Source organism: Solanum stenotomum, chromosome 5 (genome assembly GCF_019186545.1).
Source record: "Solanum stenotomum isolate F172 chromosome 5, ASM1918654v1, whole genome shotgun sequence".
Classification (NCBI taxonomy): Eukaryota; Viridiplantae; Streptophyta; class Magnoliopsida; order Solanales; family Solanaceae; genus Solanum; species Solanum stenotomum.
In genome coordinates, this window is record NC_064286.1 from 57277927 (window position 1) to 57294360 (window position 16434).

The window sequence follows — 16434 nt, forward strand, 5'->3', positions numbered from 1 at the left end:
TACATATCTTGGGCTGAGCTTCTCTTTCTTGCCAAATCTCATCATCCCCTTCATGATCGACACTTTCAGGAAACCTAATCATCAACTTGGAACTCTAATTTCGTTCTCCTTACATCTGCATAGGACTTCTGGCAACTATGGGCTATCTTGAGTCTATCTCTAATGAGTTGCACTTTCTCCATAGCATTATGAACTGAATCTGGCCCTATCAAGGCTGCTTCACCTACTTCAAACCAACTAACTAGAGATTTACATCTACGCCCATACACTGCGCCTCATAAGGGGCCATCTGAATGCTGGAATGGTAACTATTATTGTAAGCGAACTTTATAAGAGGAAGGTGATCATCCCAACTATCTTTGAAGTCTATCACACAAGCTCTCAACATATCTTCTAAGGTCTGAATGGTACGCTCTGCCTGACTATCCGTCTGTGGATGAAATGTTGTGCTAAGATTAACTTGAGTACCAAGACCTTTCTGAAATGACTTCTAGAAATAAGAGGTAAACTGAGGACCTCTATATGAGATGATAGACAAAAGAACCCCATGCAACCTAACTATCTCATTAATGTAAAGCTTGGCGTAGTCCTTCGCTAAATCTGTAGTCTTGACCGCCAAAAAACGTGCAGACTTAGTAACTCTATCAACTATCACCCAAATGGAGTCATGTTGTTTGCGAGTACGAGGTAATCTTGTGATGAAGTCCATGTTGATCACTTCCCACTTCCAAGTAGCAATGTCAATCTCTTGAGTCATACGTCCTGATTTCTGATGTTCTACCTTGACTTGCTGACAAGTGGGGCACTTAGCCACAAAATCCGCTATATCTCTTTTCATACCATTCCACCAAAAGACTTCCCATAGATCACCGTACATCTTAGTGGCGTCTGGATGAATAGAATATCTGGAATTTTGGGCTTCTGTGAGAATCTGATGTCTCAACTCACCCACCTTAGGAACACATAATCGACCCTGATAGCGAAGCACACCATCTCTCCCTTGGGAGAAAACCTCAACTCTCTGTTGATGGACTGCACCCTTTAGTTGGAGCAATATAGGATCACTATCTTGCATTTCCTTTACCTCTGCTACCAATGAAGATTCTGAACCATTCAGAACTGTTACACCACCGTCTGTTATGCTCATAAGACGAACTCCTAAACGAGCAAGTCTGTGAACATCCTTTGCTAGCTCTTTTCGTTCTTCACAAACAACACTGGTGCACCCCATGGGGAAATACTAGGTCTGATGAAGCCCTTATCTAGAAGGTCTTTCAACTGCTCTTTCAATTCCTTAAGCTCTATTGGAGCCATTCTGTAATGTGGAATAGATATAGGTTGGGTATCTAGAAGGAGATCTTCTGGAAACAGTTTTGGGAACTCATTAACTACAGGAACTGACTCAAGAGTTGGGGTTTCAGAGTTAGAATGCTTAACCTGAACTAGATGATAGATATACCCCTTAGAAATCATCTTTCTGGCCTTAAGGTAAGAAATGAATAGACCTATAGGCGTTAAGCTGCTACCCTTCAATTCTAAGATTATTTCGTCTGGAAACTGAAAACGAATAATCCTAGTTCTACAATCGACTGAGGCATAACAAGAATGTAACCAATCCATGCCTAGAATGACATCGAAGTCTACCATGTCTAACTTTACAAGATCTGCTGAGGTGACTTTCTGGGAGACTGTGACAGGGTAATTTTTGTATACCCGTCTAGTTATAACTGGGTCATCGACTGGAGTAGCGATTGAGAAGGTTTCTGAGAGATTTTCTGGACTAACATCAAACTTGACTGCTATATAAAGAGTTATAAAGGAAATAGTAGCCCCTGGATCTAACAAAGCATAACCATCGAAATTAAAGACCCGTAACGTACCAGTGACTATATCAGGAGAATCTTCCTAACCCTGGCGAGCCTGGAGAGCATACAACCTGTTTTGGCGCTGACCGCCACCTGTACCGGATGAGTTACCCTATTGAGTCAAGAGACCTGCTGCTGCTGCTGAAGTTGTGGACTGAGCTCTAGCATTGTTACCTCCTTGACCCTGCTTAGAAGGATAATCTTTCAACCTGTGACCAGACTGACCACACCCAAAACATCATTCATTTCCTGCAAGACACTCACTCGGATGGTTCTTACCACACTTTGGACAAGTTAGGTAGGTTCTGGTGCCTAAAATACTACCTTGAGACTTAGAGCTTGATGCCCTACCTTTCTGATCATTTCAAAACTTGGAGGATGGAACATTAGCTGATGAAGGTGTTGGAGCTGAAGACTTATGTTGAAACTGCGAGTGATTACCACCACCCGATTTTTATTGAGAATAGTCATAGTTGCTTGTCCTTGCCTTCTTATTCTCCTTGGCATGGTCCCTAAGTTTATCACCCTCAACCTGTTGAGCATGGGTCATGAGCCTAGATATGTTCACATTTTCCAGCAACATAGCATTTCTACACTCTGTTTTCACAAGATTGGATACCCAATACATTAACTTGTTCATTTGAGCCCTGGAATCGGCCACCATGTGAGGAGCATACCTGGAGAGTTGGGTGAACTTGAGTCCATCCTCTTGGACCGTCATAAAACCCTGCCTTAAATTCAAAAACTCCTGAGCTTTTGCCTCCCTCAACTTTCTTGGGAAGAACCTGTCCATAATGGTCTCACTGAAGCATTCCCAACTGATAGGAGTTATATTTGTACCCCTGTTCTCCTTCCACTGCGTATACCATATATGAGCTACATCCTTAAGTTGATAAGATGCCAACTCAACTCGATCATTCCCCATTACCTGCATTACTCCAAAGATCTTTTTGACCTCATCAATGAAGTTTTGGGGATCTTCACCAGTCTGCGATCTTAAGAACTCAGGCAGATTCGTCCTAACGAAATCACGAACTCTAGCTGCAGCTTACCCAACATTAGCATTTGTCAGAACTGGAACCTGATGATTGTTCTGGGTCACACTTTAAGCCAACTACTGGATAGCGTTCTTGAATTTTGCGTTCGAAACTTCCTAATTTAGGAATGGGGGAGTTGCGTTAGCATTGCATGCATTCACACGCCTTTCATAAGCTCTACGAGGAGGCATGATTTGAAATGCAAAATGACGAGTCAGAACTAGGAATTAGATCATAACTTACGCATGATAAGAGTAACAAATAGAGTGAAGTTCTTTCTAAAATACTTTGTATCCTCCCTCTCATTAGATGTGGTGCATTTCACACCCATGGAAAAAACTCCACTTAGTGCGACTTTTCATACATCCTAGGACACTTAAACCTAGTGCTCTGATACCAAGTTTGTCACGCCCCGAAGCTACCCCCAGGATGCGGACACGGGACCTAGGATCACGAGTGACCCCAAGCTAACCCTACTGGAATATCATAAGCATACTTAAAGATAAACTAAAACAAGACACACTATGCAGAAGCTGAATCATAATAAAACTGAAATGATGGGGAATACCCATATACTAAGTTTGAATATATGAAAACTGAGAGTTTGAATACAAATGAAAAAGTCAAACTCTAAGACTAAAGCTGAAATTAACTGTGTCTGAATAAAAGCCTCTACTGACTAGACATGCTAGGACATGCTCTAGCTAGATCTAGAAAAACTGAAACTAAATCTAAAAGCAAGAAAGATAATCATGTCACTAGTCCTCGAAGAATGAGGACTTACCACTAATGTTACTGAACTAAAGTCGGGAACCGATCTATGCGTAATCTGACTGCTGAGGACCTGAGCCTATATCACGAGAAGATGTAGCACAGAGTATGCGTCAGTACTTGAATGGTACTGAGCATGCAAGACAGAATAAAGCTGAATAATAACATAACTGAACAAGCAAATAAACAATGATATAATCTGAACATGATAAAGATACTGGAAATACTGAATAGGGCTAAACTGAATGCAATGACCAAGTTTATAACATGCTGAGACTGAATACTGAACTATACTGATAACATGGTCAATGTAATAAAATCTGACTGAACTGTAAGGGAGCTACTAATAACCGACATAAAACCACATGAGCTAAATGTGGAGTCCGATGTATACGCCCCATTGAGAGGACCCAATATACCCTAATAGAGGTATAAATGCATGCTGGTGTGCTCACTAAAATGATGCCCGCAGAGGGGACTTACAACCTACGGGGCATGTAGTTCTGGGACTTGAGGGTGACTGACCCTAGTCCACTCGGTATTAAGTTTCTCCCAATTGATTAACTAGTTAACGCTTTATGACTGAAATGTTGTAATACTAGATAGCTCAAAATACTGACATGCAAACTGAGAACGCAACATTAATATGCTGATAATAATGCATTCGAAAACTGAGGCATGTTTATATAAATAACTGAATTAATTGACCTAGCATGTGTAATTCATGAACTAAAAGAACTACATAGCTAGGGTTATGAGTTTATGCATGAATCTGGGCAGAACAATACTACAATATGATGATATGATTTGGAATCATTCTAACAGCTAAAACCCAACAATTCTAACATTCAAGAAACCCTAGGTCTAGATAATATTAAGGGAACCAATATTCTGACTGAAATCTAGGGACCTAATGGGTAAAAGGAACCTACTAGTGAAATCCCACATACCTAGTGATGAATTCCACAGAGAAATCTTTCTATTTCAGGGTTGGAACTGATGGAACCTTGTTGCGTTCTTGAACTAGGGTTCTTGACCTCTTTCGCTCTAATTTTTCTAAGATTTGAAGAATGATCTGACTTAGGTAAGTTCTAGTTATGTTTCTAGGCTAAAATTGACCAAAACCACATAATTTAGGGGTTAAACAACGTATTTTAGGGGTCCAACGCATAAGGAAAAGACCAAAAGACCCCTGACTTAACTTATGTCAGGGTCCCCGACGGATGGGACCGACGGACCATTGATTGACTGACGGTTCGTGTTGGTCAACCGTCAATCGTTGACTGGGGTTGGAATCAGAGGGTCCGACCTATGGCCCTGGACCACATACTGCGGTCTAACCTACTATCCGTAGGTCCTGGTGTGGGACAGGACTTAGATTATTTTTTCTGGGTCTTTTTGGGGAAGGTTGCAGATGGTGATCCACGGACCACCAGAACGGATCGTGGGTTGCCCTACGGTCCGTGGGTGACAACCGTAGGTTGCACTTGCAACTTTTGAAAATCTGCATTTTGGTAGTTCTAGCATACGAGGTGTTACACTTGTAATCATAATGGTTGAAGTGAATGATATGCTTCAATTTAGTTTGTAAAACTAATAGTACACTTTATGAAATTTTTTTGTGTTGAAATATTTTGTTATTTCTTAATACTAATAAGCCCTTTTAGGTTTGACTACGATGTACATTTTAATTAGTCATTAATATTTAAAATAGTATTTTTCTAGCAAAATGCTGTAAAAAGTCACATGTTCATAAATTGTTGGGGTTAAAACTCTCGTTAATTTTAATGTAAAATTCATGATTTGTGGGGGTTTTGACTTCCAAAGTTCACAAATTGTTGGGATTTTGACTCCTAGAATTGGAAGTATAGTTTTATTGATATCAATTTGTGGAGTTCAAAACCCCCACTGATAAACCTCCGTTAATGGTAACAACGGTTGGTCAAAAAACTCCGTTACTTAATTATGTCACACCTAGTTGTAGGGGTTTTTGCAACTACCGCAACACTAAGAGGGTGTTTGGATTGGATTAAAAGTTGGTCAAACTTACTTTTAAGTTAGTTTTTGACTTCTGGAAGTGTTTGATAAAAGTAAAAAATAACTTAAAATAAGTTAGGAAGTATTTGGTAAGGTAACAAATGACTTAAAATAAGTTTAAAATGACTTAACATAAGTCAAAAACCAAAAGTAGGTCTCTCCCTATTTTTTATTTTTTTTGACTTAACAATCATTTTAGTTTGAATTTTTATTTTTGATTTAAAACTTTTTTTAAGTCAATCTAAACGGGCCCTAAATTATAAGAAGAACAATTTTGTTGTCATGTTTGCTATTTTTTCACTTGAATTATTTGAGGATAAATAAATGTCATCTTAATAAATTGATCACTCACAAAATGTCATTTTTATTTTAAAAAATAAACCATCTACTTTTAAAATTGAAAAGACGGTCAACAATGATAAAATTGAATAAACCAAATACACATAAAAAAATGCAAGTTGTAATTTTAATATGTATGTAATTTTTTAAATTGTTCAAAATACAAATAATTAGAAAACCACACACACACACATGCACGCACATACATTTATTTAGTAACAAACAACTCTCTCTAAATAATTTGTAAGCTAATTTATTTATAATACCCTATGTATTACTAATACCTCCAAATGGAAGGTATTAGTAATACATCCTATAATATCATGTAGGAGCCTAGGAGGTATAACTAATCCATGTATTAGTTATACATAGACTCCAATTCCTACCAAACATAGTACTAAATAATATTTTACATAATACATGAACTATTTCTTCTAATGCGGCCTACCAAACGACCCCCAAATGAAATAGGTCAGGAATTTAAACAATAATTGTGGTGTACTCACCTGCCTCGAGTCTATTCATATAATAATCCAACAACGATGATTTCTCATAGTCTCAGTTGGTACAAACAACAATTAATATTTTTATCCAGCCTCTCATAATCGTAGCAACACAAAATAATCTAATATATTTGCATATGTTTAGCAATTCTCAATAATTTCATTTCAAATTTCTACCTTCTTATATTTGTTTTCAAGAGGCATTCATAAATAAGTAGTTGGAAATTTCTCTATTGTAAAACTCATTATTGTGAGACTTTGTATGTGTGGGACTTCGATCTTTAATCGAAAAGATGCTATTTTTCCTTCGATAAATATATAGAATAGAAATTGCCTCAAAAATTACCAAAATAATTCGAATGCGTTGACGTGATTTGCCTTAACATAACGAAACACAATAACATTGTCTTGTAGCTATAAGCACGTGGAAATTATTTTTGATTTGGATGGCGGTGAGATTCGATCTCAGGACCTCAGCCTGCTCTGATACCATGTTGAAGTGTGTGACCATCTCATTTAAAAGCTTAAGTTGCTAGAGAGAACGCACTTTTATTATTTAATTATATTATCAACAAAGATGAGAGGATCTTCCTGTATGAGTCCTTTCTCTAAGAAAAAATAAATTCAACAAGTTCTCCATTAATTAGATTGAAAACATGACAGTTTTAATATAAAAATTAATTTATTTCAACCATCTCTTATTCCTATATTGCTCAAATAATTTTCTCAAAAATTGAACGACTTACTAATTCATAGATCATAAGGACAAGGATTATAATTTAAAAATGTAACGGACCCTCGCATTTACACTGTTTAACATTAAATGTTTGTGATTAATCTTGTTACTTTGATTTTCATTTCATTTTTGGTAGGTTTAGTTTGAAAATTGAAAATCACCAAAAAGTGTTGTTATCTTTAGGATTTAATTTTTTTTTCATTTGTTAAAAAGAAGAAGAGAAAATTAATAAAAAAAATATGCTTAAGGATGACTCTACCCTCATACCTCACCTTTACCTCACACAATCACAACTATATTCTCACTGCACTATACTGACACACGTGTACACACTCACGTTTTCCATTATAATTCAATAAAAAAAAGTCTTGAGCTTAGTTTATGGATTTGATTATACCATGGCACTGCTATAAAAATTGAACTTTGAGTATCTAAATGTATAGAAGGAATTAATTTTGATTAGGGTAAGCAAATTTAGGCTAGTCTAATTGCTTGTGTGTTCTTTTATCGTTTTCATTAGATTGTATTCATTTATGCGGAATAAATGGAGACCGTTCAAGGTCATGACTTTGCGTCTCGTATATGGGTTCATTAATAAAATGGTAATGTGTTTTGACCCGAAAACTTTTTTGAAAAACAATAGAGTAATTTTTATTCATTAAAGGAGTAGACTTAGTCTTTAGGTATGATACACAAATCGAGGTTGCACTTATGTGTCTTAATTGGTATATGTCGAGGTTGAGGTCGTCACTAGGCGTTTTAGTTATAAAAGTCAATCTTTAAGCGGAACATAGACAAACGATTTATCGAAGATTGATTTAAGTTAAGTATAAGTTGATAAAAACGATTATGTTAAAGCCATGAGACTCATGGGTGTCTCATAGTTAACATAATTCCTTACCCAAATTTTTATTTACACAAACCAATTAAATAATCATTTTCTTTTGATTAGGGATTTAAAGAGGTGGCTCTATTCTTGTAAATAAACTAATCCTTATTCATTCCCTTTAGTTGGAAAAATCTGACTACATAAACACAAAGGGTGTGATAATTAAAAATTTCGTTCAAGCTTTGAAAAAACATAGAATTTTCTTGGATTCGTACTGACACTTTTTTGAGTTTTCTAGCATTTTGTTAGCTATTTTCTTCTTTTCTCGGGCCGTCTCAACCATAAGGCCAATAAAGCAATCGCTTGGGGACTTAATTTTTTTGGGCCCCTATTTTCTCTCAAAGATATGTGTATATATATATATATATATTGTTAAAAAAATTTCATGTACTGATAAATTTGAAAATAATTTTTGTATAGAAAATATAATTGAGAAATTGAATATTGTTTAGTTGATTGTAGTGTCTTTTCTAGATTCTCATGTGGCTAGTTAATTGTAGTATCCTTTCTAATTTCGCATGTGGCTATCTATTTTGTTGTCTAGCTCATTTATATTTTGACGATTATCACGAACCAACAATATTGTGTTCTTATACATACTTTTCATTATTGAATATTCTTAAGTCTCCCAAACATTCTACATTATGTGATATCTATTGTTGTGTGTTTATAAAAAAGACTAAATTTGTTTTTGGTGTCTTATTCAAATTTCAAGTACTAAAACATATCAACACTATTTTAATATTATTTATTAACTTATCAAATTCATCGCTACACTATTTTAATATCATCATATTTTTAAAATTTTGAGTCATGTTTTATTATTCCAACTTTATATTATATAATTTTCATTGAAGAGTTACATTATTTGCATTCTTACTTCATAATGTGTACATATATCCTGCCTCTCCAGACCTCATTTGCAGGATTACACTAGTATATTATAATTATTCAATTTATATTTATCAACTAAAAAAATAAGGCATCTTTATAATGTTTGGTTTTAGGCCTCCAAACTTATTGAGACGGCCCTAGCTGTTCTTTTCCTTAACTAATGATTTTCTTCATTTAATTTAGGTTGAGAAGGAAATAATTCAACTAACAAGAGAAAAATTATAAACACGAGAGATTCACATCAGATTCTGTCACGACCCAAAGTACACCCTAGGCGTGACATGACGTATAAGATCTCGAAAGGTCCTACACAAGCCACTTAGCATGCATAATACAAGATAATAGAAATAAAGAGTTTCAAATAGATAGCCTTATAACATAAAGAGTTTGACAAAAACGGAAGTCTAACATAGTCCCACCTAGCCATCTATTACATCAAAAGAAGTGATTGGGATGTAACCCATACATCACATAAAAAGTTTGAAAACGGTAATAAAGAAAAAAAAACATAGAAGAGTGACATCGTCCTCGAAGTAAGAGGATTCACCAAGTCTTCAAGTCTCTAATACAATCAACTAGCCACGAACGGAAGGAGAAGAGTCGCCATGCCCTACATTAGTGAAACAATGTAGTCACAAGTATGCATTAGTATGTGGAATGTACTAAGTATGAGGGGAATGCAATTAAACATGCGACGGGATCATAAAGGGGACATAATAAAAAATATGGAATGCATGACCAAGTTAAAACATAGTAAAATCATTTAAGAAGATTCATAAATCATGAACATGGTCAACGCATCTTTAAATCATAAATGAAGCTTCATAAAACATCAGTAATTAACTTAGTTTGTTTTGTGGGATGTTTACCATTAACTGACATAGACCATGTGAGCTATAACATGGAAATACTGAAAGAAGGGGAAACTACTTACTAAAGTAGAATATGTACACATCATCTTTTGCTAAAGTGGATCCGCTAGCTAGGTCATTTAAGACAATCTTATGGTGGCACATAGTTATGGGACATGGGTAATCACCGCTAGTCCACTCGGTGCTAAGTGTAAATACCACGGAATAGTCATTTGATCATATTCATTTTATCATCCATGGAAAAGTACAATTATGATACTAATCCAAGTTAGAGACATTATACAGTAGCTCCTTACACACCATGTGTGAGAAAACCTTTCAATATCCATGATCTTTTCATAGTAGCGTTATAAGTCCCATAGTTATTAACTTCATGCTAGAAATGCCCTACTACTTATAGAAATAATTTTTAAAACGTGATCTATAATCATTGATGTCATATTCGGATGCCATACTAATCAAGACCTAATTTAGAAATATAGCTCAAAAACATTGAGGGTAGTTCTAGATGTCATTCATCTCAGTGACCAAGCTTCATAGAACATATAGATACCTTCATCTATAAGCTTACTTAAGTCACACACACATTGATTTCATTAAAGGATGCATGATTTCATAAAAATATATTCATGGATTCAAGCTTCTTCATAAAGTTGAATAAGTAGACACACACATCCTACGTACATGACATGATACGCGTAGGACAGTGTGTCTACTTGTTCAACTTCTGAAATTTCTCTGAAGGAGTTGATGGATTGAATACACTTTGGAGTACCTCATTCCTTGGCCTCAATTCGCATTTATACTCTCCAACTTTAGGTGTTTAGAAATAGACACTTGAGTTTGTATAAAGTTGAATAAGTAGACATACACATCCTACATGACATGATACGCGTAAGACATCAAGTAGAACGTGTGTGTCTACTTGTTCAACTTCTGGAATTCCTTCTGAAGGAGTTGATGGATTGAATACACTTTGGAATACCTCATTCCTTTGCCTCAGATCGCATTTATACTGTCCAACTTTGGATGTTTACAAGTAAACACTTGATTTTGTATAAAATTGAACAAGTAGACACACACATCATACATGGCATGAGGACATCAAGTAGGACGTGTGTGTCTACTTGTTCAACTCTATAAAGTTTAAGTGTCTACTGGTATACATTCAAAGTTGATGGACAAAAATGCGAGATAAAGCCAAGTTAAAGAGAAAATTTATGTATTATGCCTATTTTCTTTATTTTTGGTATTTCTTAATGACTCTTTTTCAAAAAATAGAATAAAATATAAACCAATGAGACATTGCCACCTTCACAAGATTCCTTCTAATGAACTCACGTTGTTGCCATGCTCACCACCTGGAATATACACACACTCCAACACACAAAATAACAATACATATTGAAAGACCCGCCATTACACACACTCACGTTTTGCTTGCTTACCCTTTCAATTCAATACACTCTATTCATTATATATACTCACGCAGACACATTGGGAGAATGGGAGAGAAAGGCTCAAAGTTCCGATAGTAGCTTTGTTGGTTGGCTATCTGAACTCCACCAACAAGGTTCAATTCCCTGCATTGTAATCCTCTTTTTCATTTCTCTTTTTCGCTATTGAAAAAAAAAGATTTTGTTTGAGGTTCCGTCTCTAGCTCCCGGTCTAGCATTCCACATTAAAGGAATTTACTATCAAGGTCTAATTCTTTTTCCATCTCGTTTAATGCTTTAGATATCTTATGCTAGTGGTAATATTTTTATGGAGTTAATATCTCAAAAGGTCACTCAACTTTGGAAATTTATTTTAAAAAGTCATTAAACTTTATTTTGTATCAATAAAAATCACTCAACTTAGACTTTTGTATCAATAAAATCACTTAACTAAATTTATCATTAAAAAAACATTTGATATAGCAAAATAAATTATTCTTTTATGTCATATAAATATGAACTCTATAAATAAATAAAAAATTAAAAATCATTAACAAACTTTTACAAGCAAACTTAATTAATGAATAAATACTTTTATAATATTAAAGTATGTAAGCATCATGACATTATTATTATTATTTCAAAAAGAAAAAAACATTTACACAAAATTGACTGGTTAAAGCAAAAAATTAAGTTGAAAAAGTAATATTATAAAAAGGGATCAAGATTTACAGAGCCAAAATAATTTTAAGCTTCAATGGAAAAGTATTATAATATGTAAAATTATTTTTTTATATATTGTTTTTTAAAAAAAAAGAAAGTTACAAAAGAAAAAAGACAAATTTTGTTCGGGCATTGTTGTTTAGTTTGCATTGTTGAAGAAAAAGGTGTTATAGCTAGAAAGTAATTAATTGAGGTCACAATTTTAAATATTTTAGTACTCTTATTCGGTCTAGGGAGTCCTAATTAGATGTGTGAACACAAATTTCATCAATAATTTGTTTGTGCTAATTCTAAGAAATAGATACACTAGTGGACCAATAAATAAAACTCCTAATTATTTCTTTTTATTTAGTAATTAGTAAATAAAGATAATATCATAAGAGTATTTGTTTCACTAATTAAGTTTACCCATAAAAACATTTAAATTAGTTTTCTTTAATTTTATTTATTTGTAGGGTCTATTTTATATGACATAAAAAAAATTAATGATAAATTTTGTTGAGTGATTTTACTAACACAAATGTCTAAGTTAAGTGCTTTTATTGATACAAAAGTCTAAGTTGAATAATTTTATTGATACAAAACAAACTTTGATGACTTTGCTAGATTAATTCCTAAAGTTGAGTGATCTTTTAAGATATTAACTCTATCTTTATGATGATGGTATCTTAGTGAGCAATATTGATATCCTGTTTTCATTGATTTTTTGGCTGAAATTTGTGTTGTCCAAATTGATTTGTTAAGCTAATGTGAATGAATGATTAGATGGTATTGAAAGTGATTAGAAACAAATTAATAGAAGGGGTAGTGAGGTTAATTTTATTGTTATACTTACTTTATTAATCGAATCACTAGAACACGCGTAAGGTTATTACGTATGCTAGATAATTTTGGAGTTAGTAGGCAAATCTCAGGTTCATAATCTTGTCTTAACTAAGATTGCAATTTTGCGTCTTAGATCTAGTCAATTAATAAAGTGGCTTGTATTTACACGTTTGATCCATAACTATGTGATAATTTCTTTAAAAAATATAATTAATCGGAAAGTCATATTTATGACACTTAAAGTGACATCATAAATTAATACGCTTAAAAACTAAAAATATTTTATGTTAAATATCAGTTCCGATAGCAAGATATTTTTATTTTTAACTTTGCAATGAGTTATTCAAGAGACGTTTCTCACCTTGAAACAGACCCAATACATTGCCTATTTGCTTCGTCTGTCAAAAGACAACGAAGTTCAATTCATAAGAGCACAACACAACGAATTGGAGTAACCGCAATTCTATTTGGGTTAATTAAGATATTTTAATAATACAAAACATAATTTTCTGATTTACCTATTCATAATATAGTTTTGTGACATGTGAAACTTGAAACAAATCTTTCTTAGACTTGTAATTTTTTCCTTCAAGAAAATCCGTATTAGTATACTTATTCATAGATCAGAAGGACTAAAATTAGAATTTATGAATAATTCCGGAGTGGTGGAATCAAAGAAAACATGTACTCTATTTGTATTGCCTCAATAGTCACGCTTTCAAATGATTTTTTATTATGGAAAAACGTGAGTTTTGAGTTTTTTCATAGTTGTCCACTTTTGGATAGTCAAAAGTGAGTCGAAAATATGTCATAAGTTTTTTTCCAAATTGGATTTGGGATTTTATAGAAAAACACTAATTTCCAAAATAAAGTGAATAATCATTATGGAAAAAAACAATTTTTTAAAATAAAGTGAATAATTTTTATGTTCAAACGGGTCTTGTACTTATTCATATATGGTAAGGACTTAAATTAGAATCTATTAATAAATAAAGAATAAAATTAAAAAGAAAAAGAGAAAGTTTGAAACAAAAATATGTACTCTATTTTTGAATAGTCATGACTTTTTAAAAGCAGAACTCAAAATCCAAAATAGATTACACAGATTATTCATATATATATATATATATATATATAATTTCTTTTGTAAACAATATCCTTCTGTCAAATTACAAAAAAAAAAGGTGAGTTTTCATTGCTGTTTATATTTGCAGCCATTTCTTTCTATCTTTATTTTTTTCTATCTAGATTCCTTTGTGTGTATGTTGTTTCATTGATTTAAGTAATGCCTTTTTTTTCTAAACTTCGTTCAAGTTTGGTTATAGCATAAAGTTTTTTCGAATCGATTTTATTTCTGAATTTTCTAGTATTCTGTAAGCCATGTTTTTATTTTCCTGAGCTGATTTGTTTCTTCATTNTATATTTTTTTTCTATCTAGATTCCTTTGTGTGTGTATGTTGTTTCATTGATTCAAGTAATGCCTTTTTTGTCTAAACCTCGTTCAAGTTTGGTTATAGCATAAAGTTTTTTCGAATCGATTTTATTTCTGAATTTTCTAGTATTCTGTAAGCCATGTTTTTATTTTCCTGAGCTGATTTGTTTCTTCATTTAATTTATGTTGAGCAGGAAATAGTCTAAGAAGACGACATAAACACGAGAGAGAGAAACACTGATTTCAATCCTTTTTTTCTCTTACGATGAAGGACAGTGAGTATGTGATGGTGAGTTAGATCCTTTCATTCAAATTTTTTACATTTTATTAGCTTGTTCTTTTGCCCTTTGACCTAATAAGTGTTTATTTTTCATTTATCTCTCATTTGGATATTAGAGAATAACATCTACTGATATATGTATGAAAACACACTCCTTGTAGAGAATAACATCTACTGATATATGTATGAAAACACACTCCATGCCTTTGTAGTAGAGTCAATTTTTCACTAGATTTTGAATTGATATCTCATGTATCAATGTAGGGTAGTTCCAAATTTGTATGACTTTAATGCTCAATCAAAGTTAATTGGCATAGACAAACGAAACCATGATTGGAAAAACAAATAATCCTTTTTGATCCCTAATCTGTAATAGGGAAATAAAATTGTTATTCTATTGTAATTTTTCCGAAAAACTTCATTTATTATTTTTCCATGTTTCTAAAATTAATAAAAGATTTTCTTACATGATATGTTATGTTTAATGTTTATTATAAGGAGAAAGCTTCACGTAGTGGTTCTGCTCCCAATTAATTGAACTCTTTTGTGCTCATTCTAATACTTTGTTTCCAACTTTGAAGTTATTAGTATTATTGAAGGAATGTTTTAATTTTTTGTAATTCCGCAGTATCTTTGGCATGAAACTGAATTGAGAAGGAAAGAAATGGAGAACCGAAAGAAGATGATACAGAAACAAAAATCAGATGTAGACAGTGAGGAGAAAAAGGGAGGGGATCAACGCGGCTCCGTTGAGAAAACAATGATTGACAAAGAAGTAAGTGCAATATGAATACACTTTAAATTTCACACATCACCCTTAGCTTTTTTTCTTCTTCTGAGAATCAATGTGTGTGCAGCCTACCAAGGAAGATGCTAGGATTTCTCCTCAACAAATTGATGTTGTGCAAAGTCCATCGAAAGAAAAACAAGAAAAGGTATATTATAACAAAACTTAGGTGTCGTTTGGTTGGGAACAAATTATCCCAGGATTAGTTATCTTGGGGTTAACTATCATGGGATAACTTATCCCACCATGTATATGGAATAAATTATCCCATCACTATGATATAAATGGTGGATAAGTTATCCCAAACATGACAACCAAACAAGATACAAAAAATTTATCCCATCACTATTTATTTTTAACCCTCAGGTTTAAATGCTTGTTCTGAGTTCTCAACATGTTTTTGTTGCAGCTTACTGATGAAGATGTTGAGACTTCTGCTCAACAAAATGATGTTCCACAAGATAAACGACAAAAGGTACATTACTTTCATGCCAACACTAAGAAAAAACTCATTATACGTTTAGACTAGAATGAAAGTTTCTCTAATAATTTTTATTTTTTGAATTTTTTATGCAGATTGAGTGATTTCTTTTGTCTTAGGAGGAGCGTATTCTGTTGCCATACATACGCTCGGGTATCAGTTGGTGTCATGATTTTACCAAATACAGTTTCATAATTAGACTGTACTCGTTTAAATTTCATCTTTGAAAACTTTGTTGTTAAGTTTTTTATATCTGTTTTGCGACAATCTTTTATTAGATCTTATGCTTATTGGAGTTATCGATCTCTTCATAGTTTTGTGTTACATATATATATATATTGCTACCTTTGAGATTACAAACGTTGCATAAGCAACTCTTTTACTGAGGAAAAGAAAATTACAAACTTATTTATGCTTCTGTCAAGAAGCAAAAGCAGATAATTAACTCTTTCAAGACAAAAGTATTCTTACCAAAATTTTGTGTTTACCAAACTGTTACTCGCTAATATTTTACCCATTTATCTCTA

The 16434-nt window shown here is 33.3% G+C and overlaps 1 protein-coding gene across 1 annotated transcript; it reads left to right on the forward strand.

Annotated features, from left to right (window-relative positions):
• The first annotated feature begins 14564 nt into the window (after window positions 1-14564).
• LOC125864772 (uncharacterized) lies at window positions 14565-16202 on the forward strand. The gene is made up of 5 exons (XM_049544840.1): window positions 14565-14648; window positions 15268-15414; window positions 15497-15574; window positions 15836-15901; window positions 16003-16202. Exons 1-5 carry the CDS (start codon window positions 14625-14627, stop codon window positions 16009-16011), a joined length of 324 nt encoding a protein of 107 aa, XP_049400797.1. The 5' UTR covers window positions 14565-14624; the 3' UTR covers window positions 16012-16202.
• The last annotated feature ends 232 nt before the right edge of the window (window positions 16203-16434 follow it).

Coding starts and splice junctions, on each gene's coding strand:
- LOC125864772 (XM_049544840.1), top strand. CDS start 14,625: ATGAAGGACAGTGAGTATGTGATG. Junction 14,649..15,267: donor AGGACAGTGAGTATGTGATG/GTGAGTTAGATC, acceptor GTAATTCCGCAG/TATCTTTGGCATGAAACTGA. Junction 15,415..15,496: donor AAACAATGATTGACAAAGAA/GTAAGTGCAATA, acceptor ATGTGTGTGCAG/CCTACCAAGGAAGATGCTAG.